At 40.0% G+C, this 27,433-nt stretch overlaps 2 protein-coding genes across 4 annotated transcripts; both read right to left on the reverse strand.

Moving 5' to 3' along the window:
- Positions 1-8,675: 8,675 nt before the first annotated feature.
- nfil3-2 (nuclear factor, interleukin 3 regulated, member 2) lies at positions 8,676-17,493 on the reverse strand. Of its 2 annotated transcripts, none has more exons than XM_026916922.3 (2): positions 17,181-17,493; positions 8,676-11,857 (listed from the first exon to the last, which is right to left on the reverse strand). In XM_026916922.3, exon 2 carries the CDS (start codon positions 11,206-11,208, stop codon positions 9,637-9,639), a length of 1,572 nt encoding a protein of 523 aa, XP_026772723.1. In that variant the 5' UTR covers positions 11,209-11,857; positions 17,181-17,493; the 3' UTR covers positions 8,676-9,636. The 2 variants fall into 2 exon arrangements, with proteins under 2 accessions (XP_026772723.1, XP_026772724.1); XM_026916923.3 differs by lacking the exon at positions 17,181-17,493 and adding an exon at positions 15,992-17,145.
- A 3,630-nt stretch (positions 17,494-21,123) lies between these two features.
- nfil3-6 (nuclear factor, interleukin 3 regulated, member 6) lies at positions 21,124-24,392 on the reverse strand. Of its 2 annotated transcripts, none has more exons than XM_053239234.1 (2): positions 24,283-24,392; positions 21,124-23,077 (listed from the first exon to the last, which is right to left on the reverse strand). In XM_053239234.1, the coding sequence occupies exon 2, from the start codon at positions 22,994-22,996 to the stop codon at positions 21,782-21,784; it is 1,215 nt and encodes a 404-aa protein (XP_053095209.1). In that variant the 5' UTR covers positions 22,997-23,077; positions 24,283-24,392; the 3' UTR covers positions 21,124-21,781. The 2 variants fall into 2 exon arrangements, with proteins under 2 accessions (XP_053095209.1, XP_026772891.3); XM_026917090.3 differs by having other exon boundaries at positions 24,108-24,356.
- Positions 24,393-27,433: the final 3,041 nt, after the last annotated feature.

Below are 27,433 nucleotides of genomic sequence, written 5' to 3' on the forward strand. Positions count from 1 at the left end.
CTACCCACTCTCTTTCTGACCACACGTGCTGCCTTTGTGTCCATGTCCTTATAAGGAGCTTTTGTCTTTGACATGCGAACACTGTCTAGCACCCATAGCCCCAGGTTAGCGTCAACGTAGTGATGAGGAACACATTGAACACTCAGATAAAGGCTCAGCGAGGGTCCCTTGTTAAGGCAGACTGTGATTAAAAAAAAAAAAGCAAGACACGTGGCTTTGATCGAAGCTATGCACAGATTCATGGAAAACACAGCTGAGTTCCTCAGAAGCGAGGAGCAGGAGAGGGTAGGGAGGAGGAAAGGGACTGCATGTGAGTGGGTGAAGAGAGCGGAGGTAGGAGGGCCTTATGGTGGCTAGAATGGCCTGGTTTGTCTGGTTCTTACTCAACTCTGCCTTCTCCAACTCGGGCTGCATTGTGATTGGCTTGAACTCTTGTCGCCATGGTGAACGGGTTCGCTCTAGGCTCTTTGGGTAAAGACGTGTTTGCTGGAGGGAGGGGAGGAGAAGGAGGAGGTTGGGGTGGAGGTGACCTACATTCTGATTTAGTCGCAGGCTTGACTGGTCAGCCCTCAAGCAACACGTTTTACATACTGCACACACAAGCCATTTAGTGTCTGCAGGGGAATTTTCCTTTGTGAATGATTTGGCAAAGTTTTCAGGAGTTGGTGCTTACCACATGATGTGTTATAAGATTTGATTAGACCTATTTCTCACAATGTGCCAATTATCTAAACGTGGTCCTTTCTTGTTCCAGGATTGCTATTTAGTCTAGCTATTTATGATGTATAATATAAATCTGTAACATTACATATGCTTACTGTGTTTTTTAAAAAAAAACTCTCCAGAACCCTTAACTACACTAGCCATAACTCTAGGATCTTTAGGCTTTTATCCTTCTCCCTGTCTTACTCTCTCGACAGCACCTGTTGCTATGCTGATGTGTCCAAACTGTGCTAACTGCCATTTGGCATTTATGGGGTGTGTCTGTGAGCACACTTTCTAGTGTACACACAGTGTGGTCGGGGAGACTATTAGTCAAATTCATACACAGGGGGTTTCATGTCATATAAGGGAATGTAGCAGGTTTAGACAGTAGCAGGTCTATATGAAGTCATGTGATTTATTATTATGAATTATCCTCTTTCTGTGCTTCCCCCATGTAGGTCAACTGACCTTAATTCAAGCCACAAATGGGGAAATGGGAGAAGAAAAACAAAGGTAAAGTCACACACACACACACACACACTCACAAGCACTTGGCAAACTAGATTTGCAGGAAGGGTCTTTGTTCATTTTGGCACACATGCTGCCTGGGGTTACACAACACACAGTAACATGTTGTGTTATCTGTCTTTCCTGTTTGCTCCTGGGGATAGGGCTCTCATGTTGACATGTACCTGGATTCTGGTATAGCTCAGAGGAAATGTAACACTGCAAACTATGAAGATGTAAATCTAGTGTTTCTAGCTCACTAATGAGCATGACTTTGGTGTCAATTTGAGACACACAGTTCAACGTTCAACGTTCCCCTAAAATGTGAACACAGTGTTTATGCTCCAACCTTAGGTGGAATGGCATGAATGTTTAACGCTATGGAATTTGTTTGGGCTGTGGCCTTTTTTTCTGAATTTGTTCTGAACACTGCTGCTGTGTCCTTTAAATTAGGCACTTAAACTCATATGGTCATATGCTTTATGACTACTGTACTGACCCAAATATGGATTTTTCACTATACTACTGTTCACTTCTTTTGATTACTGGAGGCAGAAAACAAATTACTTAATCACAAAAAAGAGGATTTTACATATATATATATATATATATATATATATATATATATATATATATATATATATATGTATATATATATATATATATATATATATATATATATATATATGTAAAATCCTCTTTTTTGTGGTTAAGTAATTTGTTATTTACAAAAGAAGTGAACAGTAGTATAGTGGAAAATCCATATTTGGGTCAGTACAGTAGTCATAAAGCATATGACTATATGAGTTTAAGTTTAATATATATATATAAAGTCTTAGACACCCTATTTTTTTTAGTACAAACTTAGTTTAATTAGTTTTCCAGCACAAAATTAAATGTTACAGAAAATTGTTTGTATGTCAGTAAAGAAAGCAGCATATTACATAAGAGACACTTTTCAGACAAAAATCATAATGAAGGCTGCTGGGTTTTGCATGCTTATTATTTTTGCAGCAAAACTCAGCAGCCTTCATTATGTTTTTTTTTTTGTCTGAAAATTGGTCTGTTATGTAATATAAGATAGATAAATAGATAAATAAATAAATTAGGTCACTGTATTGTTCTGCCCTGGAGTCTTACCGGTTTAACTGCAGTCATTACAGTCAGCCTACTGTTTACACAATGGAATCTCGTATGTAACATCAGTGATAGCTTTATCTGTACTTATCTTTGATAATTAGATTTTTTTGTGTCTAATTTATAAGACTTGGTCTTGAGATTAGTCTCAAGGCCACTGTGTCTTTGACCTTGGCCTCATCTCAATTTTGAGCCTATTGTATGTCAATCTTGCCTTGGTCTTGAGTTTACATTTACATAATTGTTGACTATAGACATGCTAAGCAATTATTTCCAGTTATTACTAATTTTAAAAGTAGAAAGTAGTTGACTATATATATAGATAAGATAATGGTCGTAAATGAATATTATCTTTTGTGATAAATGAAGTTGGACCGGCACCACAATGTATAGATTGGCAAAACATTTTTAGAAATCAGGCAACTTACTCTTGATCTTGAATGGGCTAGGATGTTTGAGTGTTTCAGAGGTGTCTCAAACTTTTAAGAGTAGCGAATATTGGCAGTACGCAACCAAAGAAATTACCGTATGCGCCACATGTGGTCATCTGGCTGGCTCTGTCATTTGATCTAATGTGGATTGTAAATACAAATAATCATGTTTCAGTTACAAAGTGATTCACTACATTACTCTCATTTACAACTCTCATTTAGTTCTTTTAGCTTCGGGAGCGCAGGGTCCTGGTCCATTTGGAGTGACTAGACTAGACTGCCTGACAGCCAGGCCTCCCATTAAAGACTCTTGTTCAGGACTTGTTGAATATAGAGGAGACAGGGAGGTGGTGGGTGTAGAAAATTAGTAGGTGTGGGTGTTAGTCACTAGTAGAGAAAAAGAGAAATGACAATTTATATGAAGTTAACTAGGTATTAGGTGGCTCTTCAGGTGTGGACTTTCTTCCCAACTTCACTTCCATTTAGATGTCTTCACTTAAACAGGCTTGAACACACCCCTTAGTAAATATGGAGCAGCTGTAACTGAATGGTGGAAGTGACATCATGTGAGACTAACTCATTAAATTGCCCGTTTCTTGTGTACCTCTACTGACTGACGGATTACAGTAATGGGGTGTGGTTGATCTGATTTACTGTATGTTGCTGTCAGACTTCATGCTCCTAGGAATAACTCATAATCCTTTCTGAGAATAGCTCTGAGAATTTTATAAGACATTTTATGGACAAGTTTAATGTCTTACAAATTTTAAGTAGCCTTTTAAGACTAGGAGTAATGTTTAGGAGTAATCCTTTTTTTTTTAAATTTAATTTGATTTTTTAAAAAAAAAAACAATTTTTTTTAGGAGTAATTCTCAGAAACTACAGGCTATATCTGTACATACTGACCCTGATCATTAAAGGTCTTGGTTATGTCTTGGTATTGAGTGATTGGTGCAACTCACTTGACATTTTTAAAAATCTATTGCGTTAAATTTAACTCTTAAATCCACTCTAAGCACTGAATCTTAGATAAAATTGCAGGTATGTTGACGTGGTGAGCGTGGGACATGGGCCACCTGTGACCAGCTGAGAGACAAGAGGAAGGAAGCAACAGGAAGAGACAGCATACTTCTTGCTTTTTCCTTGATATATACACTACTGCCATATTTCAACCCCTCGGTCAGTCCCTCCTCCATTCTTTCTCCCTCACTCTCTCTTTTTCCATTCTTCTTTCTCTCTTCCTCTAGTTCTAGTTCTCACTGTGCCCTCCAATTTCCCTTGTCACTTTTTCTTGTATGTTCTGACCTACTTTCAATTAAGAGTCACAGTTACATAATTGTAAAATGTGGTTTTCAACTAATGCTCTACATTCTGAGCCAAAGGCTGCTGTCTGTAGGTATGTTTGCAGGATTTGGTGCCAATGAAAGAACCAGTTTTAAATAAATGTTTATTTAGGCACAAAGAGAGGTGAAAATAGTCTCAAAGGATGAATAACTGAAGCAAGACAAATGCTCTCATAAATACCATTATTTTATGAGCTGAAAATTTTCACAAAAACTTAATTCTTTGGAGTAAAGTGGATACATGTGCAAAATTCTGTATGGTGTATTGACCTTCAGTAAAGACAAGCTTGGGCAATTTGTAATTCCATTTAAGCAGACTAAGATCTGACATACGGAAGAGCTTATCAACGATTGCTAGGGCACATGCCATTTAATACTGCTATCATTTTCACGGAAGAAGTGTTCATCATAGTAACACAATGTGCTTGTGACACCTGGTAAAAATTCCCCACATCATTTTCCATTCATCAGCAGAGCCTAGGAAAGGCCAATTGTTGCAAAACAACATTAATTTATTTACTCGTTCATTCCTTTTCTCATGGTGGATCCGGAAACTATATAGGGTACACTGGGCACAAGAACATTCATTGTGCCTTGTGAATTTTTACAAATTTGACCCAGACAGTTCCTTATCCAAAGCTGAAATGGGCTGAAATTCACAGACTGAGCACTAGATGTGAGAATTAACAGAAACCTTAAGTGACATATTTTTGAAGTTCATCTACATTTTTTCAGAAATTGTTTCAAAACAATGTAATCAAAACCACTCATATTGGTTTGTAATGGAATAAAATGGTTTCTTCGAGGTCTGACTTATGTGCCAAGACATCTTTAAATATAAATGTTTATTGTCAAGAAAACCATATCATATGTACAGATATACGCATTACAACAGATTCAAAAGGCATTGTTACTTTAGTGATCCTGTGAACTTCAGTGGTATTGATTTGTAGTGCAGTTTTAACTTCACTCAGAGTGATGTTTAGGTGACAGCTCCAAGTGAGAATCAGTGCCAGTTGGGTTCACAGTGGGCTTGGAACAGACATGACAGCAGTTCTGGCTAGCTCTGCCGAGTTTCAAAATACTGCCGTCTCTCCAGGGGAGGTTCGCCCCTGGCAAAGACACACACAGCGACACACACACATGCACACATACAGTACGTACAAAAAGAAGTAGGGAGACAAAGAGAGAGAGAGTTGTTTGCCACTGCTTTTGTAAATGGTGCTCAATGTGTAATTACTGTGTCATTAATGTCAGTGTGGCTCAAAAACCACATACATACTTGAAAAATGTTGTCTTTTTTGAAAGGTTTCCCAATGTAGTAGTTCTGTCAAACATTTATATAGACCCTTTCATCTCTTGTGGTAACTATTACACAGAATAGCCTGTTAATAGTATATGATATAGGAATTAGTGGTTTTGGAGTAAAACAGATTAATAACAGCTGCATTGTAAACACATTCACATATGCTTGTGCACTGAGGGCAGATAATAACACAGTAATCATACAATTATCTGTAGGATTACTGCCTGTTATCCCCCGTATTACCAAATCTTGTAAAGCAGTGATAGGGCTTGTTTTTAATTCTTCAAGCTCAAACGTTTGTCACTCTGACTTTGGTCAATTGCCACTTTATTAGAAATGACAGCAATGCTGTGGTTTCCTCTAGAGGCTTTTGAAAAGAGTAAGGAATGCCAGTGCATTACAGATGAAGCTCACACTGTAGGCTCTTTATCCACATTTCACTCAATTTCTTTCTGTCTCTGTCTGCCTCTGTCCTCCAGTGCTGGCCTGCTCCACTGACCTACAACCGCAGGCTCAGCAGAACAAGCCAGGTAATGTGAGAGCTCTGTGTTCGCTTGCTGTGCTCGAACTGTTTCACAGAAGCCTCTTTTACAATGCACAACCTCTCTCTAGCTTCCACTCACCCTCCATCCGTCCCATCCCTCGGTCCCTCCCTTCTGTGTTGACCTACTTTTCTACTGACCTGTTTATGCAGACTCCTGTCCACACCAATTAAATGCGAGTGGGACAAAGAGGTGCTGCTGTTGCTGTCTTCGTCATTAGGAAATGTCACCTTGTCAGTGCTGCATGGATACTGTGGCATGGCCAAAACTCATAATACCCTACGTACTTTATAAAGGAACAAAGAGGACACTTTGTGGTTCTGTGTGTTTTGTTATGTGGAAGAAAGACACTGACATATCCACTTAAAATGCTTACTTTTTTGTGTACACACAGTCCCTTTCACGTGCACGTATCCTTTTTAAACATAGCCTCCATCTAAATGCAGTCATTAAACGATTAGAGAAAAGCTGTATGTCACAGTGGGAGATCTCTTTCTCTCTCTCTGTCCCTCACTCCCAGACTTATTTCAGTTCCAGACTCGTCCTGTCTGCTTTTAGGCATGTCTGTCCTTCTTTTTAGCCCAGTTTGCATAATATTCCCAGTGGTTATATATATCCTGGACAGTTGCTTCTATTTTTTTCTGTTCTTAGGCACCTGTTGGTAAGGCTTTTACAAAATACCACAGCTAACACCAAGAAACTGAACGTTAGGCCAGGCCCTTTTATTTTCCAGGCCCTTATAGCTAGGGAACTTGGGGTTGCCTAACTAGATTATGGACTTGAACATGGTCAGATGTCTATCACCTATTTTCCCTGTTTGCTGAAAACCTGTGTGGTAGTATGGAAAAAAATATTAGTACCGTGTAAATATTTATACTGTGTCAAATGACCTTACTGTAAAGCTACTGTGCAATTGCTGTGACTACAGTAAAATATACAGTATAATTAACTTTACTGTAAATCTGTACAACACAGGCACTGAAGCAGCAAATACACATTACCATTGAATTCTAGTCAGAATGTGTGCACTAATGTTTTACAATAGCATGGCTCTGACACTAATACTTCCTGCACAAATCACTCTAATATGTTATTGATTCCACAGTACTGGTTTCTATAGAGCCATATTGCTGTAAAACATTAGGGACAAGTGAAAGTGACAAAAAATGAGAAGGAGAGGAAGTGATTCAGGCTGTTACATTCTATTCATGCACTTTATTTTCTTCTCCTTTGAAGGAAATGCAACTTGTTATGGTGTGTTGTGTTTGATTAGTTATGACTTTTGGTAAAAGTGCTCTGATCAAAGTTTTTGAAACTTGTCTTGTGCAAAGACAACAGCAAACTCAATGTGCATGTATTTTTAAGAGTGTATGTATGTGTGTCTTCCAGTCTGCTGCCCAGCTGGGTTTAGCAGTAGGCTGAGTAAGTAGGCTGAGTAACTAGGGCAGTGTTACATCAGGGAAGTGAACATGCATAAGTAGGTCTGAGACAAAGTGTGTTAGTGTGTCAGGTCTCTCTGAGCTACCCTGACTCAGGGCTTCAGCGCATCTACTCAAACCACTCAACGCTCTAATGCCATAACACTCTGCCCGATGAAGAATGCTGCCCTATGGTAGATTAGCAACATTCTCCACATACAGCAATTGTTTAGTTGTTTGCTCAAATCAAGGGCACATTCCATCTGATTAGAAGCAGCTCTGAAATGTTGGAATGTTTTTGAAGATATTTTCACACTCTTGTTTGCATCAGTAGATGTGTTGCAAAGTATCACAAAATCTTTTTTTTTTTGCAGAACTTAAAGGGAGCATAGTTATAAATTTTAGGAAGAATACTAAAATTCTAATAAGAAACTGAAGAAACTGACAGATTGTCAGAAAAGCAACATCCTTTTTATTGTTGTTTTTTTTTTTTTTTCATTTTTCAAATGCACCCATTGTCTTCGATGGATATTAGTGTTGTAACATCATGAATCCATTTCAAAACAGAGAGTGTGACAACATCACCACTCTATAACACAAGTCTTGCTGAATCTTTGTTTCTTTTTCATGGAATTATGAACAGAAAACACAAAGATCACTGAATTTAATACACATTGATAGAATGAGGGAAAAGGCTTTGAAAAGGGGAAGGGGTGAAGATGACGGGGTGGGGGTGGGGCGGGGTTGAAATACATTAAAACAGGACAACACATTTCTCAAAAATCACACATAATTAAAAAAAGCACAGAATACAGTGTCATCCAGGGTAGAAGAAACTTTACATTTATACATTAATAAGTGCTCTATGCCAGACATGACATGTAGACTTGACTTGAAAATGAAAAACAAAAGACAGTGAGTCAAAATGAGGCACATTAAAAAAAAAACATTTTTATCATTAAAATAAGTTAGATTGTTCCTGTCCTTAGTAAGAGTATTGACTCTGAAACAAATAAGGAGATATGTAGGGTTGTGTCTACAACAGACATACAGATTCTGTGAACATCAGCGAGCTGAATGGCTTAAGTAAGGGTTCAAGGGCAGGACATCAAAACCATGGCTGTGAACAGCAGCTTCTTAATACTGATGTAACTCAGTTACCTATTTAAAAGAGGTTGGACCTGTTCAAACATTTTTGTTGGTTACATTTTATTTCTTTCCAGTCTTATGTAATTGCTGTAATTGCACTACATTTGTTTAATCTATGACATTCAACATATATCAGCTTTGTTGTTTTTTTTTAACAATTTGGGGCATTTTGATTACTTTAAAAAGGTAAGTTGCTGAAAACAATGAGAACTTTTAAAATAACAATTAAACAATCAAAAAAGGTACTTAAATGACACCTGAACAGTAAACACAATGATACTATACAGTATTTTTGACAAATTAGTGAGTCATCTAAATCCTTTTTGCCCTTGTAATTTTTTCTTTTTTTCCAAAAAAACTTGATTTTATTCTTAAAATATATATTTATATATAATAATTATATCACAGTAATATACAAACCAAGTGCTTGGACAAGAGAAAGTGTCTGGGACTGTGAATATGGAAAATGAAAAAAATGTATGACAGAGGTATGAAATGTAAAGCTATTGTCTTTCTTTGGTCAAGGGAATAATCCCAGAATGCTCAGATGTTTTGATATGTTTTGTGTTGAACAGCTAGCCTCTGATTTGGTATAAAAATGGACACAAACCAGTAGGTACAGTTAGTGAGTAGATTAGAATGCCTCACAAATGGTTGCTATTGCCATGCTTGCTGTTACCTTGACATCATGTTATAACAAATTGTGATTGGGAAAAATGTGAACAGTTCGTTCACGCCACTCATTTGCTGCACAAGTGCTTTTGTAATTATGGGATGAGATACAGAAACAAAGCAGTCTTTACAGTATAATACAGTTTACCCAGAAGTTCTGTCTGCTTTTGGGACTGACATTTCTATATCTATGTCTCTGCTCCCAATGCACACCAATGCCAGGTGGGAAGAGGCTAAAGGATATGTCTGTTTGCATACTACCACAGTGGGTCCCGTAGTGTCCCTCACTCTTAGTCATGCCTCTTATTCATGCTATTGCATACATCAGGATGTTCTTTCCATAATCTGTCCTTCTTTCCTCTGTCGAAGTGGCCTGCTTGCAGAACTCTGGGGTTGGCTGGCCCTTAACCCCTGGCTCACCCTTTCTCAACCAACCTGAAGTTGCTGGTTGGACTGAGGCAAAGCCAGGTAAGGGTGCTGAGGTAATGGATGCACATGTGCTGGTGGTGTAGTTGGTGATTCTTGAGTTGCTGATCCAGCATTACTCAGAGATCTGTGCTTAAGGCGTAGTTTGTGCGGTAGTGCTGTACCTTTGACCTCTGCTTGACTGTCTCTACTTTGGCTTTGTGGGGAGGAATTTGGCCCTCCAGCCAAAGGGGATTGCTGGTGATAACTGCCAGTTTCAGAACAAAAAGAAGATGGGCACTCATCATCAGTGGATGCATCTTTGTCAGAACTGCGGGGATCACCATCACTTAAGGAGGTGTCCTTTCCTGAGTGACCCTGATAGTACCCTTCTTTCCTGGGACCTCCTTCATAACTCAGTACTGGAGGCTCCTCATCCTGTGGGCTGTCATAGTGGTACAGCTCTTCACCCCCTTGTCTGCAAAGGTCTGGTGCCATAGTCTCAGCCTTCTGACAACTAGCCACAAGCTGCTGATGTTGGGCCCTGTATGCTTGTTTCATTGCTGCTTCTCCATCGGAGTATTCATAAGGCAGAGTGTCTAAAGTCTTACTTTCATGCTGACTGGTTGCCTCTGACAGGCTTTCAGTGCCTTTGGTAGATCCCTCTGTAGGTTGGAGTAGGATCTGTGGCAGTTTCTGTTGAGTGATTTCCTGAGGTCTTGAACGCTCTACAGGATACGAGACACTGCTAGAGCGATACAGGATGACACTTCTTTGAGCAGTCTGCACTGGAGGTGCAGCAGCACTGACTACAGTCTCTTGGTGATGATGCTGTTGTTGGTGGCTGTGATATCCTGATTGAAAGGTATGTTGGTGATGTGATGTGGACAACTCACGACGGATATTAAACATAATTGGTGTGGTCGTGCTGTTTGCAATGTCCATATCTATCCCTGGCCCTTCCTGCTTGATATCATAGTTCATTGGCTCTGGACTGTCACGGGAAGAACCATCAGACATATCTGAGAGAGAACCTCGAGGAGAGTACTTAACTAACTGGGCAAGTCCCTCACCCCGGACAGACTGCTCAGCCTCTGAGGAGTCAGAGTTCATCACTTGGGAGCCACTAGAGTAGCCATTAGGGTAGAAATGACTGGAAGAAGAGGAAGAGCATGCAGAAGTTCCATTCATTGTTCCTCCAATTTGCTGGCTCTTCTCCATGTAGGAGGCTGCACTGATGAGGCCAAATCTGAGTTTCAGCTGCAGGAGTTCTGTTTTTAGACGTACATTCTCATCATTCAGTGCAATAACTCTATTCTCCAAAACCATGTCATTGAGTCTCCGTTTTTCCCGGGAACGCTTAGCTGCTTCGTTGTTCTTGCGGCGTTTCTCCCAGTAGGAGGCATCTTTCTTCTCATCAGAGATAAACTCACGCTTGCGCCGGCAGGTCATGTTTGGCTTGGCTTTTAAAAGGCGGACAGAACGAGGGTTGCCCTTAGGTGAAGGAAGAGTGTTGTTATAGCCTGAGAAAGTTTCTTTATTCTCTATGGTTTTGCCTACACTGGAATTTGCTGGGCTTTGTGGGCTTTCCATTATTCTTTAGAGGAATCCAGTTTGGAATCTTCTTGCCACCATCAGAAATGCTTACTGATGGGAATATAAGGGATAGGGTAGAGGGGAAAGGTGGTTATAAAAATGGCTGTAAGGTCTCCCTCTTTTTAGTAGTCTTGAATGTTGTACTAAGTAGCTGGATCGGCAAAAATCGTATAAGGTATTTTAGCTGCAGTTGGGGTCAACCTCATTGATTTTGCTGAAGTTCCTAAATAACAATAATAATAATAATCAATAATCTTTGTTAAGTGTCCAGATTGGCTAAAAAGATCAAGAATAAGTGAGCCTCTGTGACAGTTTCCTGCATTTAACTAATGTTAATCATCCAGTGAACTCCCAAACCAGCCACTCCAACAGCCAATGGGACAAACTGGGCAGAAAAAGGAGAAAAATTCTTGAAGTCTCAAGAATGTGAAACTATTAGCTTAGGGCCACTATGACCTGTTCTTTTTGCTTGTTTTCATTTTTTTTCTCGCTTTTCAACAAGGCTATGTTAATAAGCTGGCAGAGACAGACTCCAGTGCTCAAGGCGTATTGCAGGATGTAGGTCACTCAGTCTGTCTCAGCTTGTCAGACAGCGGGGAGGGGTGCAACCTCTATCTGTGCCTCCAGATGGCTATGTGTTAGAAGGCTGTGGACACAAAAGCAAAAACATATATCTGTTAATCCCTTGAGAAGAACATAAGCACTCAGTCTTCAACTTTTTTTTTTTTTTGCTCCTTTTTTCAGTGAGAAAAAATGATCCATCCCTCCCAGTACATCTAGAGGATCGAAAGATTTAGGAATACACTCTATTTATTGGGAGACCCTCACATAATCCTGTGCTTAGCATGTCTGGCTTTAGTTGGATGGTCACCTATGGCAACCTTCAATAGTCTCTTGTGCAGGCTAACCACTGTCTGACCTTTTAGCCTTGCTATTGATCTCCTCTGTCTGTGACCCATGACCTCTTTTCTCCATCTAAATGTTGCCTATTACGAGGAACTGCCAACAAAAGAGACAGAGCTCACAGGAATTTTAAATAATAAAAAAATAGACACTGTTGTCTTAGTAACTCTGTTTTAATTCCTACAACTTGACATCCCTTAAATCCATTTGTTTGACTCACCAACAGTAAATGCTTACAGAATTAATCTCCCTTGTGCAAAATTCCCCTACAGGATTGAAAGCTGTGACCATAACTGCATGTCTGGCAAGCATTAGCAATGAGCACATGATTTGTTTTTACATTCTGAAACACTAGCCTGTATTACATCACTGAGAGTGGGGAAATCAAAGCAAGGCTGAAGTATATGCTTTTTGAAACATTAACATGTTACTGCTTCTCTTCTTTGGGTGCACAGCCTGAATAATCTGGTCAAGAGATCTGGTAATGTGTAATACATTTTAACAGATCTTACAGGTGCAACCATGGAGAGTTTCCTACGTAAATATGAGTCAAGGAATAGATTCCAAACAGCCAGGCAGGAAAAACAAAAACCAGGCAGGCTGAGTGCGGTTATTTTCCGGGGATAAATCACTAAATCGCTATCAGATGGCAGCTGATGAAGGGCAAGATATATTTGTTTAACAATGAAGACCAGGCAAGAATCTCACTGATGAATTAGGTCAGTTGAAAGGCCTAGACAGGCCCCGTTGCCTGTGTTTGGAAATGGGTGACAAGGGAATGTTTTGTCAACTTAACTAACACACTGGGGCGGTAACAAAGTCCCACTTGGCCATAGCAAGCTCTGTGGAAAACATAATGACAGCAAGTGATTTTGACTTTACATCTGCTATTTTCCTATTTCTGAGGTCCTGTGATGGCAGAAACACAGTTGCTTGTTGTGTCATATAAAAAATTGTTCAAATCTTTTCACATGGGCTCACATGCTCATGTGACAGATCTTGGAGAGCTTGGAGATGAAATCAATATGTGTATCTCCATTTAATATTGTGCTTAATTTAGGGAAGGCTTAATTTAATAACTCCTAAGAGACCAAAAGGCACAGATCACAATGTAGGACTTTTTGCTTTATAATCTCATGATCTGGGAACAATTTCTTTGGCATTGTCTTCTCAGAATATGTGACAACATTATTGACCTGCAAATAAATTCTCTCAAGTTGCTTAAACTTTAAAAATCTTGTCTTATCTGGTAAGAAATTTCCAGCTACAAAAGGCTGATGATAAGCAGCAAGTGAATATGACAAAAATCTTTCAAGTTTAAGACTAATCTGGGAATTTTCTGTTAAACTTTTCTAAATAGGTTAAAGCTCACAAGAGTTCATGGGTAATGAGGTCAAATAGACAGATGCCACACAAGGATTATACACTGGTTAATCTAATATTCAGAGTTTAGAGCCCTCGAGCCACATAACTAAGGGTTAAAGAAAGAGAGACTTTCTCCCTTGCTGGCCCACTAACCCAGAAACTGGGCAGCGCGTGAGACAAGGCTGTGCTCAAATATAGGTCAGGAATGCTTCAGCAAGAGCTGGAGCTAGGAAACGGGTGGGAGGGGTCAGATATTTAGCTAAAAATAGAGGGAGGTGAGCAAAAGATGGAGGGAGACTGAGACGAAGAATGAGACAGACAAAGAGGAAAGCAGGGAGGGGAAAAATAATGGTTCAGAGATGATTGCAGTCAGAGGAGAGACTTGAATGCTGGCAGTGCTAACAAAGAGCCACCCCACTATCTCCAAAGGAGAGATAATTGAGTGATTACAAAAAATAGAGATTTATGTATTAAACATTGCGCAACTGTGCACACGTCATTTCCATTTGACTTACCAAATTTGACAGAACACATTATGTTCAGAAATGGTATTGCTTACTATGAAAGTAAAGGATCCTTCTGCAAGATCTGTTTTTCTAGAAATAAATACTGCAGCTATGAATCACCCAATTTTTAATATCAAATACAAATGGATGTTGCAAGCAGCTACTTAACAATATACCACCATTAAAAAAAAGAGAAAAGAAACCACTTTAAAACCAGGTTAGGTTTTCCCAAAGTGCAGATTAAGGATTAGACATCATTAATGGTGAGTGAGACAAAGGATCTTGCGCTTCTTGATAATTTGGGGGGTGGGGGTGTGAATAATAGACAAATCCAGAGTCATATTAATAATGTGGTGATCAACTCTGACAACAGCCCTATGTTCACTTTCTGTAGTGTGGATGTTCATTGTTTTGAAGTCTTACGTCTTACAGACACAGTAAAGAGACACTGCTGTAGTCAAAGGCATGGGGCGAGGCATGGAAACTAATTCGGTGCAGTCGCTGCACGTGTTGCTTTGGGGTTTCTTTTAAGTAATGGAAATAGCAACGGCCAAGCTCCTGAACCCATGGGTCAAATTATAATTGTCATGTGGGGTGGGGGGCTTGAATCCCGTGTCTGGTCTCATCTTCTCTTTTAAAAAAAAAAAAGGACAATACATGCCTTCTGCTTTCAGATGACATAATTTGAGTTTTACACTGTCATTTAGTTGATGGTTTCCACTCGTGAATCCATCAATATTATACTTTGGCTCTTTATTTACTGACTTCAGAAACTGACCGCACAGAAGGAGGTAATCAAGCTCAAACAGATCAGGCTGATTTGTCAAAAAAAAAATAAAAAATCTGCAGTCTTGTTTTTGTTGGTTAGTCTTTGATTAGATGAGAAAGTGAATACATCGTTATTTTTTTTACTTTGTAAGATAATTTCCTATGCAAATTCAGTTCCATCAGTGTTCCATCAAATCCATGCAAACTGGCTTGGAGAAGGCACAAATTTTCACAAACAAATGTTTAACGTGGGCCTATTTAATTGCTGTAAACAGTACTGCTGTCAGATGGAATGATAGGGCAGAAGCTGTTCCCAAACTTACTGGTCCAACACAGAACCTTGGCCTTTCTAGGTTCCACTTCAATTCAAGGAGGGCACACTGTTAATGAGTTAATTACTTTAAAGTATTAAGAAAAGTCTGACAGTAAGTGATGTACAGTGATAATGACAGTACACCAGGACGCGCCCTTTCCCCCTTGTGTGTCTTCTTTGTTATGACGGTGAGCATTTCGGCACATGGTGGAGTGCTTATTCTGGTTTCATGTGTTGTAGGACATGTTCCCTCCCTTTGACAAACATGACCTACATTCAGAATTAGCGCGCGCGCTCGCTCACACACACACACACACACACACACACACACAACCTGTGCATCAGAATACACGTCGGTTTCCGCCGATTGCATCATCTTTTGTCCGACTCGGGCCATTTAACCAACTCAAAACTGGAAAATGTCTCCCATGTGTTCACTCTGATACCGGAAAGGCATCAAACACGCGATCATTGGATTTAACCGGAGTGTAATCGCATCGCAGATACAGTATGAGTACAGTACTATAGTAATGAAAACGGGTTTAACTGTCTTATCACGACCACCTGCAACATTAACCGGTTTTTGTTTTTGTCTCGAGCCTACAGAATACCCTACTAATTATCTAAGTATGACAAAATATTAAGCCACTAAATGGTTATTACGGTATTATATGATTTTGGACGCATTCTACTAACTGCTGCGACCTGCGTACTGCGGAAACCCAGTAAGCTATGTTGCAATGTTGTTTCCGTGTTATTCCATATGCCAGAGACAGAGATAGGATATTCCTGAGACCACACATGAACTTGGAGAAAGTAGGTTAGTAGGCTAGTTTGGGACACAAAGCACACACTCGGTAGCCGTAAGCTATCGCGTTAGCTAACCGCATGAAAGACACAACATATTTACTGATTTCAAACATACAGGTCTGTCCAGGGGTGTGCTATAGAAGTATAAGAAGAACCGTCTGAAGACTGAGTCAGGAAAACGCTGCCAGTTCAGGTGGTTTTGCCTTTAATGTCTGGTTCCTGTGTGTTTAGTTCAAAAGTTCCGGGCGGTCACTTCTCCTTCAGCCAAAGCCAACAGTCACACCATAAGCAAGGGGAGGTGTCGGGGCTGTAAGCTCGTTCTCCCCGGTGCTTTAGGCTCATTCTTTCCGGGGGCTGTAGGCTAGTTCTTCCTGGGGCTGTAGGCTAGTTCTTCCTGGGGCTTTAGGCTAGTTCTCCCCGGGGTTGTAGGCTCATTCTTTCCGGGGCTGTAGGCTAATTCTTCCCGGGGCTTTAGGCTAGTTCTCCCCGGGGCTGTAGGCTAGGTCTTCCCCGGGGCTTTAGGCTAGGTCTTCCCCGGGGCTTTAGGCTAGTTCTCCCCGGGGCTTTAGGCTCGTTCTCCGCGGGGAAAGAAGGGGTTAACGGGCTGGCTCGACAAACACTAACACCCGCGTTAACCTTTATCGGGACTGCAGGTCACACGTGACGACCAGCAGCGTGTCAGCATCATCTCTCCGCTTGTAAACCGGAATCAGAAACTACTTCTCATTTTATCTGGTCCCTCAGACCAAGGAAAATGATATCACAATATAATGTCAGAAGTAAACTGTAACTAATTGCTATTGCCTAATATCAAACCCATCAGTCATGAAAGCCCTAAATGGTATAGCCTAAGCCATAGACATATGCACTGAATGCGCCCTGTGAGAGTCTCGTGCACTCGTTTCCAGGCTCGTGCTGTTGTTAGCAGCAATCCCGCACTGGAACATGGAGACGGGGCTACAAGCCTCGCCTTGACATTGAGAAAATGCACCCAGACCAAGAGCTGGATGTCTAATGACCGCATAGTAAGGACACAGCATGAAACAAAAGCCTGTAGTATTCGGCTCTGTACGTGTGCTCACGCCTTTCCGTACGCACGCAAATATCAGACAGGGCAACATTTTTTCAGTAATAATATTTGGATTATTACGTCATATCACGAATATTCGGACCCGCGTGTTTATTGTGTTGCCGCCGCTGACTGATGTTGCAGCTATTGACTTCCAGCTGACCCTCCAAACGCCATGCATTTACACAATGAAGCCAGAATTGGAGCTAAATGATTAACAAAACAAAAAGCTTACCGTTGGTGTTGTACACGCGTATCCAAATTAATGGGCACAACACAGCCGCTGCTCGCTCTATAGCCGGTATGGTATAGGCAGAAACTGATAAGACATGCAAAGTGTCACGATTCCCGTTCAGCGCTCTGCTCGTATGCGGGCACGCGTTCAGTGTGACTCGTATTTTGGTTCCTCGTGTTGTGTTGTTGAGGCGCTCCAATGTCCTCCCTCCCTCGCTGTGCTGGAAATATATGTTAGTAGGTCACAGTTGCATAACTAGTTGCATAACATTCTCTCTCTCTCTCCCTCTCTCTCTCTCTCTGCCCATCCTCGAACCATGTTGCAGCAGCAGAGAGAGCAGGGAGGGACTAGGCACGTAGCCAGACGTGCTCCATGCATATAATAAGGTTACCAGAGGGAAAGAGAGAGAGAGAGAGAGAGAGAGAGAGAGATCCTGAAACCTAGAGAACAGAAGACATTTTTAGAAACAAGCCCTCATAGAGACGATATAAAAAGAAACGGTTGGGAGAGGCTTGCAGGAGGGGAGCTATGATCCCTCTGACACTATACTAATTCAAAACCCCAAGATATGGAAATAGTGTATGCATATGCAAGTGTTTTTTTTTGTTAATCCAGACTGTAAAATTGTACAAATGACTATCCACTTAACCACAAAGATTAAAGCTGAGAGTTCACAGGGTTTGTCAGGCAGGATCTGGCCAAGGCATAAGGTAGAGAAGAACTGGTAGGCCACAAATAACAACCTCTGCTCTTAAAATGTGCCAGCGAGCAAGTCTTCTGTGAGTGTTTGGTTCCTGTATATCCATGGATTTGACTCACTGCGTTGTTGCCCCGTCAGTGTTAGGCAATATGTGTAACGTGAAACCATATTTTTTTCGTAGGCAGGTAGTTTTTGCAAATTATCAAGCACTCAGCAAAGTTATGTATGTGAATACAGCATATCAAAAGATGTATTTAACTGTCTGGAGTCTGTCTGGTGAAGCAAGTTTACTCACTAGAAATAACCATAGGTTTTTATTGGCAAATTAAATAACAAGCACTAACAAGACCTCCATTATTTTTGTAAGCAACCCAGTGAACAATTAAATCTGCTCTAAAGAGGAACCCTTCCCCTGTTGTGACTCACGAATGCCTGTGAGGAAAATAAAAGATAAGTAATGTCCTATCTCAAATTACAATCTGAAGACACCTCAACATGAAGATGATGGATTTCCTTTAAACTGCATGGGTCTGATAATTACAGTATTTGACTATCTTTTATGTTTTCATAAAGCTATCCTGTCCATCACAGCTCAGTTTAATGCTGAAAGCTCTATATTTCTACACAGATGCAAGAAATGCATCTATAATTTTCGAACCCGCAACTTCTGGGCTTTCATTTCTTTTGTCTGTCAGTGATGGCATTCATGGCAGCATTGCGATGGCCTTGAACTTGCCAATTCTCTTGCTCCCCCTTCTTCTCATTGGTCCCGCCCACTCCCCCATGTACCCCACCCTACCCCACCCAGCTTCATGGGTAGGCGGTTCCCATGGTAACTGTCACCAAGCCTGCCTAGTAACAGCCATCGTCTCATGCTGCATAAAGGGTGAAGGGGGTCGGAGGAGCGAAGAGGCTCACAATAGTGTGTGTGTGTGTGTGTGAGATGATGGGCGGCAATGGGATCTTCATTAAAACAAGCTCTTTCACCTGAACTCAACTGCCACTCAATTCTTTGCACCCCAGGATGACCTAATTTTACATGAAGCTGGGGTATCCCCCAAACGGAGGAAGTTAATAAAAGGATTTGTTCAGCAACATTGGTCACATGTCTTAGATTGGCCCTCATTTTGGGCCAGGGCTAATCCAGAACCCCTGGGGTTTTCATGTTCTTTCACCGGAACATGACAGTGTTTAATGTCTCACATTTATATCTAGAATAAAATTAGCCATGTATTCTTGTAAATCTGTGAGATGATATGCTGATCCTCTGATATGAATGTGATCAGTGTGTTACATTTAAAGAACACATTTAAAGAAGCAATGTGCCCTTAGCTTCACATGGTCTGTTGTCATTTTTCACCATTCATAATTAATAAACTGGCAAAATGAGCAAAGACATATTAGAACAAAATGGTGACCTTACTATTTAATTTTCTGTGAAGGATTATCTACAAAATAAATAAATAAATAAAAAAACCAGACAATTGTTAGTCTGAGGTAACATGGGTTTATGATTTACTTGCTTTGTTCACACTGTAGTTGGGTGTTATGTAGAATCAGTCATTCCATATATTAATAAAATGGCTTTAAAAGGCATGTGATAAGCACTGCATTACGTCAACTGTTTCAAGACTGAACTAAGGAGGAATAAAAGAATTATGTGATTGCTGCCCTCTTGTGGATGAAGAATATATTAGTACAAATTAATTCTGATTATGAATATCAGTTCCCTTCCATACACAAGTCTACAGCATATCATCAGTGTGGCTGATTTTTCAGCCCTTATGGTGTGAAATTAATTTGGTCAAGTGCTGTTACAGATATCATAATTATATTTTTTGGATTTACTGTACGCTGACAGTCATCAATGTTGTGCAACCAGCTTTAGTTTGGAAGAAATGTATAGATAGATAATGGAGATACTATTCAAGCTCATAAATCAGAATGAAAAACTGCTTAGGCTGTTCCTTTCTGTTTTATTTAGAGAAGGATCTCTGGCTGTTTTCAGTCTAGCTGTGAATATTTGACATTGTTTAGTCCCTAATTCTAATTTTAATTAGAATTAGGGACTAAAAAAAGGGTTATATGTGTAATAACCTCTGAACTCCTGAAAGTAATGCTTGCTATACTTCATTCAGCAATTGTAAAGCTAAGATGAATAAAATGTTCTTCTTACAGGCAATGCTTGGGGCAACAAACAGTACAATCCTACTGGGACACCATTTGTGAATCATTTTCCAAGCAGTCTACATCCTACCACCCGTACATCAGAAGTTCCAGGAATAATTGCAATTATTTTGCCGAAGTGGCTTCCAGTAAAAGATTGTTTGTGTAATGCGTGATTGTCTGGGTCCTGTTCAGTCCTGCAAGAGCTGTGTGAATGCCAGACTCGGGTAGGAAGCTCTGTCAGTCAGTTACAGGCATGTTTCTGCCACAGGCTATATGGGCCAGAGAACGTGAGCTATAATAAAGAAATCAGTTATAGAGGCACAAGGAGAGACGAGAAGTTTATTAAAACTTCTTAAAAGACAGTGAGAGAGAGAGAGAGAGAGAGAAAGCATTTTAATTTTCCATTCAAACTGTACTAGTAAATCTAATACTGAGTACATTTTCACTGCAGTTCAGTAGTTTTGAATTTTGTTTTCATACTTTTGGTAATTTTAATATGTAATCCAGTGACATATATTCCATCTCGATTCCTTACTGTATATGCACCTACTGTGCAGCACCATAACTTACAAGAAGTAATCAGAAAGATATTCTTACATAGTATTTAAGTTATTAAGTAGATCTGATTTATGCATGAAAAAATACATACTGTATATTCTTATGTATGTTTGATTGCAAAGAAGGAAAACTTTATATATGTTGTCAAATATTTATTCACATATAAAAACACTGAACACACATAAATACACAAGGCAACACAGGTTTTTACCACCATTGTACACATTACAGTGTTTTAGTTACTAGTTACACACAATCCTGATCTCAGATGGCAGTAACAAGCAGTATAAAGGGGGAAAAGGCAGGAAAAGGCATTTATGTGATGTCTTGGGCTATGAGACTATGATATTGTGCATTTCAGCAAAATGTTTTATTTCTTATTGTATTTTTATTGATGCCTTATGTAGTGACATTGAGTTTAAGAAAGGTGATATACAAATATGTATTATTATTATTATTATTATTATTATTAATCTGTTACAATTTTACCAATCTTAAATAATGACAACAAAAATACTCCAGACTTATTTTTTTTTGGGCTTTCCTAAATTTTTTCTCCATTCTCTGAAAGCTTTTATCTTTTTTTTTTTGACATTTATGCCTTCCCTTTTCAAATCTGCATGACGTGTAATGGAGTTAAACTATAAGACAAACTGTTATGGAATATTTACCTGTAAACACAATCAGCACCAGATTCATTTCCTATGCATTTTCAAATTGAGAAATCTGACATATAACAGCAGAGTTGACAGTGAATATGGGAATGTTGTGTTAAATATGACTGACACACTTTGGTTTGGTGACCCACTGGAGTCTAGCAGTAATGTCTGTTTGGGTAGAGTGACTGAAGTGCCATAGGTAAGAGCCTGCTGGTAGAGAGAGAAATGTTATCTCCCTGGTGTGAGGAGTTGCAGCACATACAGTGACATCCATACTGTATCTCCATCTGACACAACCCTTACCTACTTACTTACTCTTCCTGTCATGAAACTAGTTAAAGAAACTGAAGGATAGTCTAAGAGTCTACTGGCTACTACCAGAGTCATGACAGTGCCCTAAAATTCAGTTTCAACACTGTTCTGAATAAAAATCTTATGGTTTATTGTTTATGGCTGGGTCTGGCTCAGAAAGACCAAGCTCCCTGTATTCAGTCTGTTCTAGAGAGCTGAGATCTTTAGTTCATTTTGGAGAGCTGCTCGGAGAAGAGCTTCTTGAGCTGTGCCACTTCCTCCCCAAGGGAGCTAAGCTGAGATTTGAGCATGCTGTTCTCAGCGTGGTAATATGCCTCGCTGTGGTTCCCATGTGGCTGACCACTGCTGCAACCACCCATCGGGCCACCATTATGATGAGGGAGCATTTTTCGAGATTCGTCCCCTTCATGCTGTGACCAGAGCCGAGCCCCTTCACCCATGCCAAATGGGAAATGATTTCTGGTGGTTTCCCGTCCTCCTGTGAGCTGCACAGGACTGCGTCTTTCACTGGAGTTCTCGCTATCGCTGCTGCCTGGACACTTGAAACGTAATTTATGTGGGAGACTCTTCATACCTTCCACTGAGTCCCCATTTCCAGATGCTGTGGAGGTGTGCCCTGTTGAGACCTGTGCCACAAGAGTGTCAGGGGCAGGAGAGTGGTGATATTCACAGCCCAACTCATCAGATCTGTTTGGAGACAGTTTGCCATGATCGCTCAGCCGGTCCTCAAAAAATACAGGACTTCCAACACTGGAGCCTCCAGGAGTTGAGAAGCCTGAGTCCTCTGACATGCTGCCATTCTCCCTGATACCTCGTCCCACATGGAACACAGCCTGAGTGGAATTTGGATGGGGCGCCACAGCAGTATTGGAGTGAAGCCCATCTTCACGGAGAAGGTAATAATGTGAGCTGGCAGGCTGAGGAACGCACGGTGCTGTGGTGGTTAACGGAAGGATGGCCGCATTCGAGGGTTCTTTGACCAAGCCAAAGCGGTATTTGAGTGCTAATAGTTCTGCTCTGAGCCTTGCGTTCTCCTCAAGCAGCCCAAGAACACGGTTCTCTAGCACCATGTCATTGACACGGCGCTTCTCCCGTGAGCGCTTGGCTGCTTCGTTGTTCTTCTTGCGCTTGTCCCAGTACCCTTCATCCTTCTTCTCCTGGGGGATGAACTCACGCTTGCGCCTCAGTGTGCCTCCACCCTGGGTCACCTCTTTGCGTTTCAACGCTGATGGGCGGCCTAACAATGAGCGAGCCAGCAGACTGCTCGATGTTAGGATGGAGACAGCCTCCTCTGTGAAAGACATTGTGCTGCTGTGGGTTGCCACATCTAATCCCAGCATTCCTGTGCTCACAGCCTCCACAGCTGGCAGCACCCCCGCACTCTGCTCTCTCATTTCTTGAGATCCCTCTTCAAACATACTTGAAATAAAACTGTCAAGTCACACAAGTTTCCTTTTTAATTTAGGTCAGCTTCAGCTTTGTTTGTATAACAGCGCCACCTAGAGGCCAAACAGAGAAAAAAAACCGCTTTAATCGTTACGTAAGATCCATTACAACACAATGTTATGTAACTCAGAAGATGTTTCCAGTAAGGCAGAGTACATTTGTGCAACATGTCGTAATCGAGCCAAAAGACCTTCAGCTATATTTACTGTTTGCCTGCTACCTCTTAAAGGCAAAGGCAGACTTTATCACAGTATGTTAAGAATTTTAGAATTTTCTAGTGCTCTGTTTGTTAAGTGATATGTTGTTTTGGCAGCACATTTTTCTACAAGGCTAGATTTCTATAAAGCTGTTAAACTGGGGTTTAGAGTCACTGGAGCTGAAGATCACTCAGTCGGGACGTTGAACTGTGTGCATGACGTCACGCAATAACGCAGAAAAGGGACTTCTAGGAATTGTGCTGACCTTTAACACAGAACGCAGTGTGACTGGGTTCCTGCAAGTGTCCTCACACAACTATCACACAATACAGAGCCATAATCACTGTAATAACCACTGCTTATCTACATTAGCAGTGGTTATTACAGACTGAAGATACACTAAGTTTTCAGACATTGATTATTTAATGTTTTTAAATGTCTTTAAAGCCAAAACAACGACACAAGATTATTTATTGTCTAAATGCAGACATCTGGGAAGATATTTCATAGCCAGGATCTTATCTCGGTGTCACATGACATTCATGCACTAAAAGATATCGTTTGTTTTGGCACCATGTCATCAGCATGTTCGTGGAATTAGTGGAACTGCCTCAGCACTCCGGATACACTGCGCTTCACACATCCTCAACTTCTATCACTTCTATCAGCTACATGCTGTACATTCGTACATTAATCAGGTCCTTCGTAAAACACCTGTATTCTTCGCGATTGTGAGGAAATCAATCAGCAATGATATAATCGCGCGAGATTTTCTTGGCAATGCACCATAACTTGCATTTTGCGAAATGGTCCAATCCTGTCTGTTAAAGTTCCTGAATAAAAAACACAATAAATCAGTGTCCAGTCTGTTAACATGTGTCCTTACCTTTAAAATGATCTCCTGAGTTCTGGCCAGGGAAAATCCGAGGTCAATGCAAAAAGCGTTTGCATCCAAGTGAAGGCAGTTTTTTTTTTTTTTTTTTAATGGATTTAAGGTTTTAAGATGTTAAATGTGTCATCCGGTGTAAATTGTGACAGAATGTCATGTGCAGTGCTGCTACCTTTCCTGGATCGTTTGTGCTCCGTTTGAACGCCGCAGCTCCTATTTGTAGCTTTGCATGTGGAGTTCAGTCGAGGACGCGCTCTATCCTCGCCTGAACCAGCGGCTCTCCACTGAGTCGGTTCCTTTCCGAGTGATTCGTTTAAGCAAATCGGGAGATTCGATTCTCGAGAACAAACGAATCGGAATTCTTTGCTATAGCGTGCGTGTGTGTTTTTCTTGAAATGATATATTTTCCTATGACATCTTCTTCTTGGCTGACCATATGGTTGTATTATTCATGATCTGTGAAGTGTAACTTTGAAGTTCAAGACTTCTCAGCCAGTTATTAAGTTTTAGAAAACTATTTCAAATCTATTTCAAACAAACTATTCAAATATTAGGCGCATTAGGTAAATATGGGAACAAGGTTACAAGCAAGGTAAGCGACTTCGCTCCCTGTGCACATCAGTGAGCTTTGGTCGGCCGTGAACCTGCCGCCGGTTCACCGGTTGTCCTTCCTTGGACCACTTTTGGTACTAACCACTGCGTACCGGGAACACCCCACGAAACCTGTCGTTTTAAAGATGCTCTGACCCAGTCGTCTAGCCGTCACAATTTGGCCCTTGTCAAAATCGCTGAGATCCTTACGCTTACCCATTCTTCCTGCTTCCAACACATCAACTTCGAGAACTGACTGTTCACTTGCTGCATAACATATCTCAACCCTTGACAGGTGCCACTGTAGTGAGATAATGGTTTTAATGTTATGGCTGATTGGTGTGTGTGTGTGTGTGTGTGTATATATATATATATATATATATATATATATATATATATATATATATATATATACAACTCAAACTGCTGATCTCTAGAGTCTCTACAGTCTCTAGAGTTTACACAGAATGGTACAAAAAACAAAAAAACATTGAGTGAGCGACAGTTCTGTGGGTGGAAACGCCTTGTTGATAAGAGAGGTCAGAGGAGAATGTCTAGATTGGTTTGAACTGCCAGCAAGTATATAGTAACTCAAATAATCACTCTTTACAACCATGGTGAGCAGAAAAGCATCTCAGCATGCAGAAAACATCGACCCTTGAGGTGGATGAGCTACAACAGCAGAAGACCACATTGGGTTCCGCTCCTGTCAACTGAGAACAGGAATCTGAGGCTATTATGGGCACAATCTTATATATATACAGTACTGCGCAAAAGTCTTAGGCACATGCAAAGAAATGCTGTAGAGCAAAGATGCCTGCAAAAATAATGAAATTAAATGTTTCTACATTAAAAAATACTATAAAGAGCAGCAAACACTAATAAATGAAACAAAGTCAATATTTGGTGTGACGATCCTTCACTTTTTTTTTCCTTTTTTAATAGTAGTCTCAGGTACAGTGTGTGCAGTTTTATAAGGAAATGAGCTGTAAGTTTTACATCTTGCAGAAGCAGCTACAGTTCTTCTGGAGACTTTGACTGTCACACTTCTTATTTTTGCAGCAAAACCCAGCAGCCTTCATTATGATTTTTGTCTGAAAAGTGTCTCTTATGTAATCTGCCGCTTTCTTTACTGACATACAAACATTTTTCTGTAACATTTAATTTTGTGCTGGAAAACTAATGTTGGAAATCTAAAAAGTTTTTGTACTGAATCAATAATGTAGAAGTCATAAAATAAAAATCTATAACGAAGTTTGTACTAAAAAAAAAAAAAGGGGTGCCTAAGACTTTTGCACAGTACTGTATGTATGTATGTATATATATATATATATATATATATATGTGTGCGTGTGTGTGTGTGTGTTTGCTGGGTAAGACAGGTTTTCATAACTGGGGCCTAGTGTTTAGTTTTAAACAGAAATGCACTTAAAATTAGACAAAGTGATGTGTAATGTAAATGTTTTGTTCAGTCCATTTATGAAAGTTTAGGTCATTAGCATGCGGTGTAGCATAACTGTCCTTGTGGGGATTGTTGCCAACTTACCTCACCACACTGGATGTTGTCCAGCACTTAAGTCACTTTTTACCATTGTGCATGAAGAGCATTTTTACAATCACAAATGATCAGAGAGAACCCACCAGGCAGAGCAGTTTCTAATATATGTGCTACAAGATGCTGCTTGTACAAGATGCTGAAGTCTTCATTACAGCTCGATGATGATCTATGAATTAGATTAATTGATCTGAATTGAATACATTAGATTAATTTATGCACTGATTCACAATTTCTATTTAAGAAAAATGTCATTTTGATAAATCCTCCTTGCTTTTTTGATAACTGAGTAGACTATTTTGAGTAGACTTAGCAGACTGTTTTGCATGTTAATTCCTTCTGGTTTTGGCAGAACATAAGGTATGATTGTATGATTGTAACAACCGACCTGTTTATTCAAAACCTAATAACTCATCATGCTAGTGAAATAACTGCACAGTGTCCATTCATCTTTTTACATTTGATTACCATCAGGTATTTGATTTGAGTGATACAACAGTCAAAGTGAAAAGTAAGACAACCAACCCCATGTCTTCCTACCATCATTATTTAATATTTTTTATTCCTAAACATTTCACCCACAGAACCCAAATTGTTCCACATTGTTGTAATAATTATAGTTATATTGTTTTAAAATGCTTTATCATATAAACATCACATTTCTTAGTTTTTTAAAAACTGAAAATAATAATAATAATAATAAAAAAAAATCCAAGTATATCCAAGCTGACATTTTAGGGGTACAAACATGTAGAGCTAGAAGGGTCAAGGATTTAAACTCATGCTGTGTCTATTCTCTTTTCTTTATATAAGTACATAAATAGAACATAATTATATGGATTTTATAATTATCCTTAATTATTGAGTGTGAAGTGTGCATGAGTTCAGAAAACTTACATAACAGCACCTTGTTTTGATGACATGTCTCTTGCTAAAACTCTTTCAGAACAGTTCAAACTCTAGTGATTATAGAACTGAAGTGAAAAATATGGTATGTAGCAAGAAGTGTGGCTAGTAACAAATCTATTCAGAAGTACACCAACTTGACTGTCTTTTTAAACCATCTAGAAGATTCCAGTACTGGAGTCTCACTACATGTACTATATTTTAGAGGCTTCAGATTGGCCTACTGTCATAATTCGGAGTTAATTGGGACTGTACCTGTGGCTGTGAAAGG

The sequence above is a fragment of the Pangasianodon hypophthalmus genome, chromosome 13 (genome assembly GCF_027358585.1).
Source record: "Pangasianodon hypophthalmus isolate fPanHyp1 chromosome 13, fPanHyp1.pri, whole genome shotgun sequence".
Taxonomy (NCBI): domain Eukaryota; kingdom Metazoa; phylum Chordata; class Actinopteri; order Siluriformes; family Pangasiidae; genus Pangasianodon; species Pangasianodon hypophthalmus.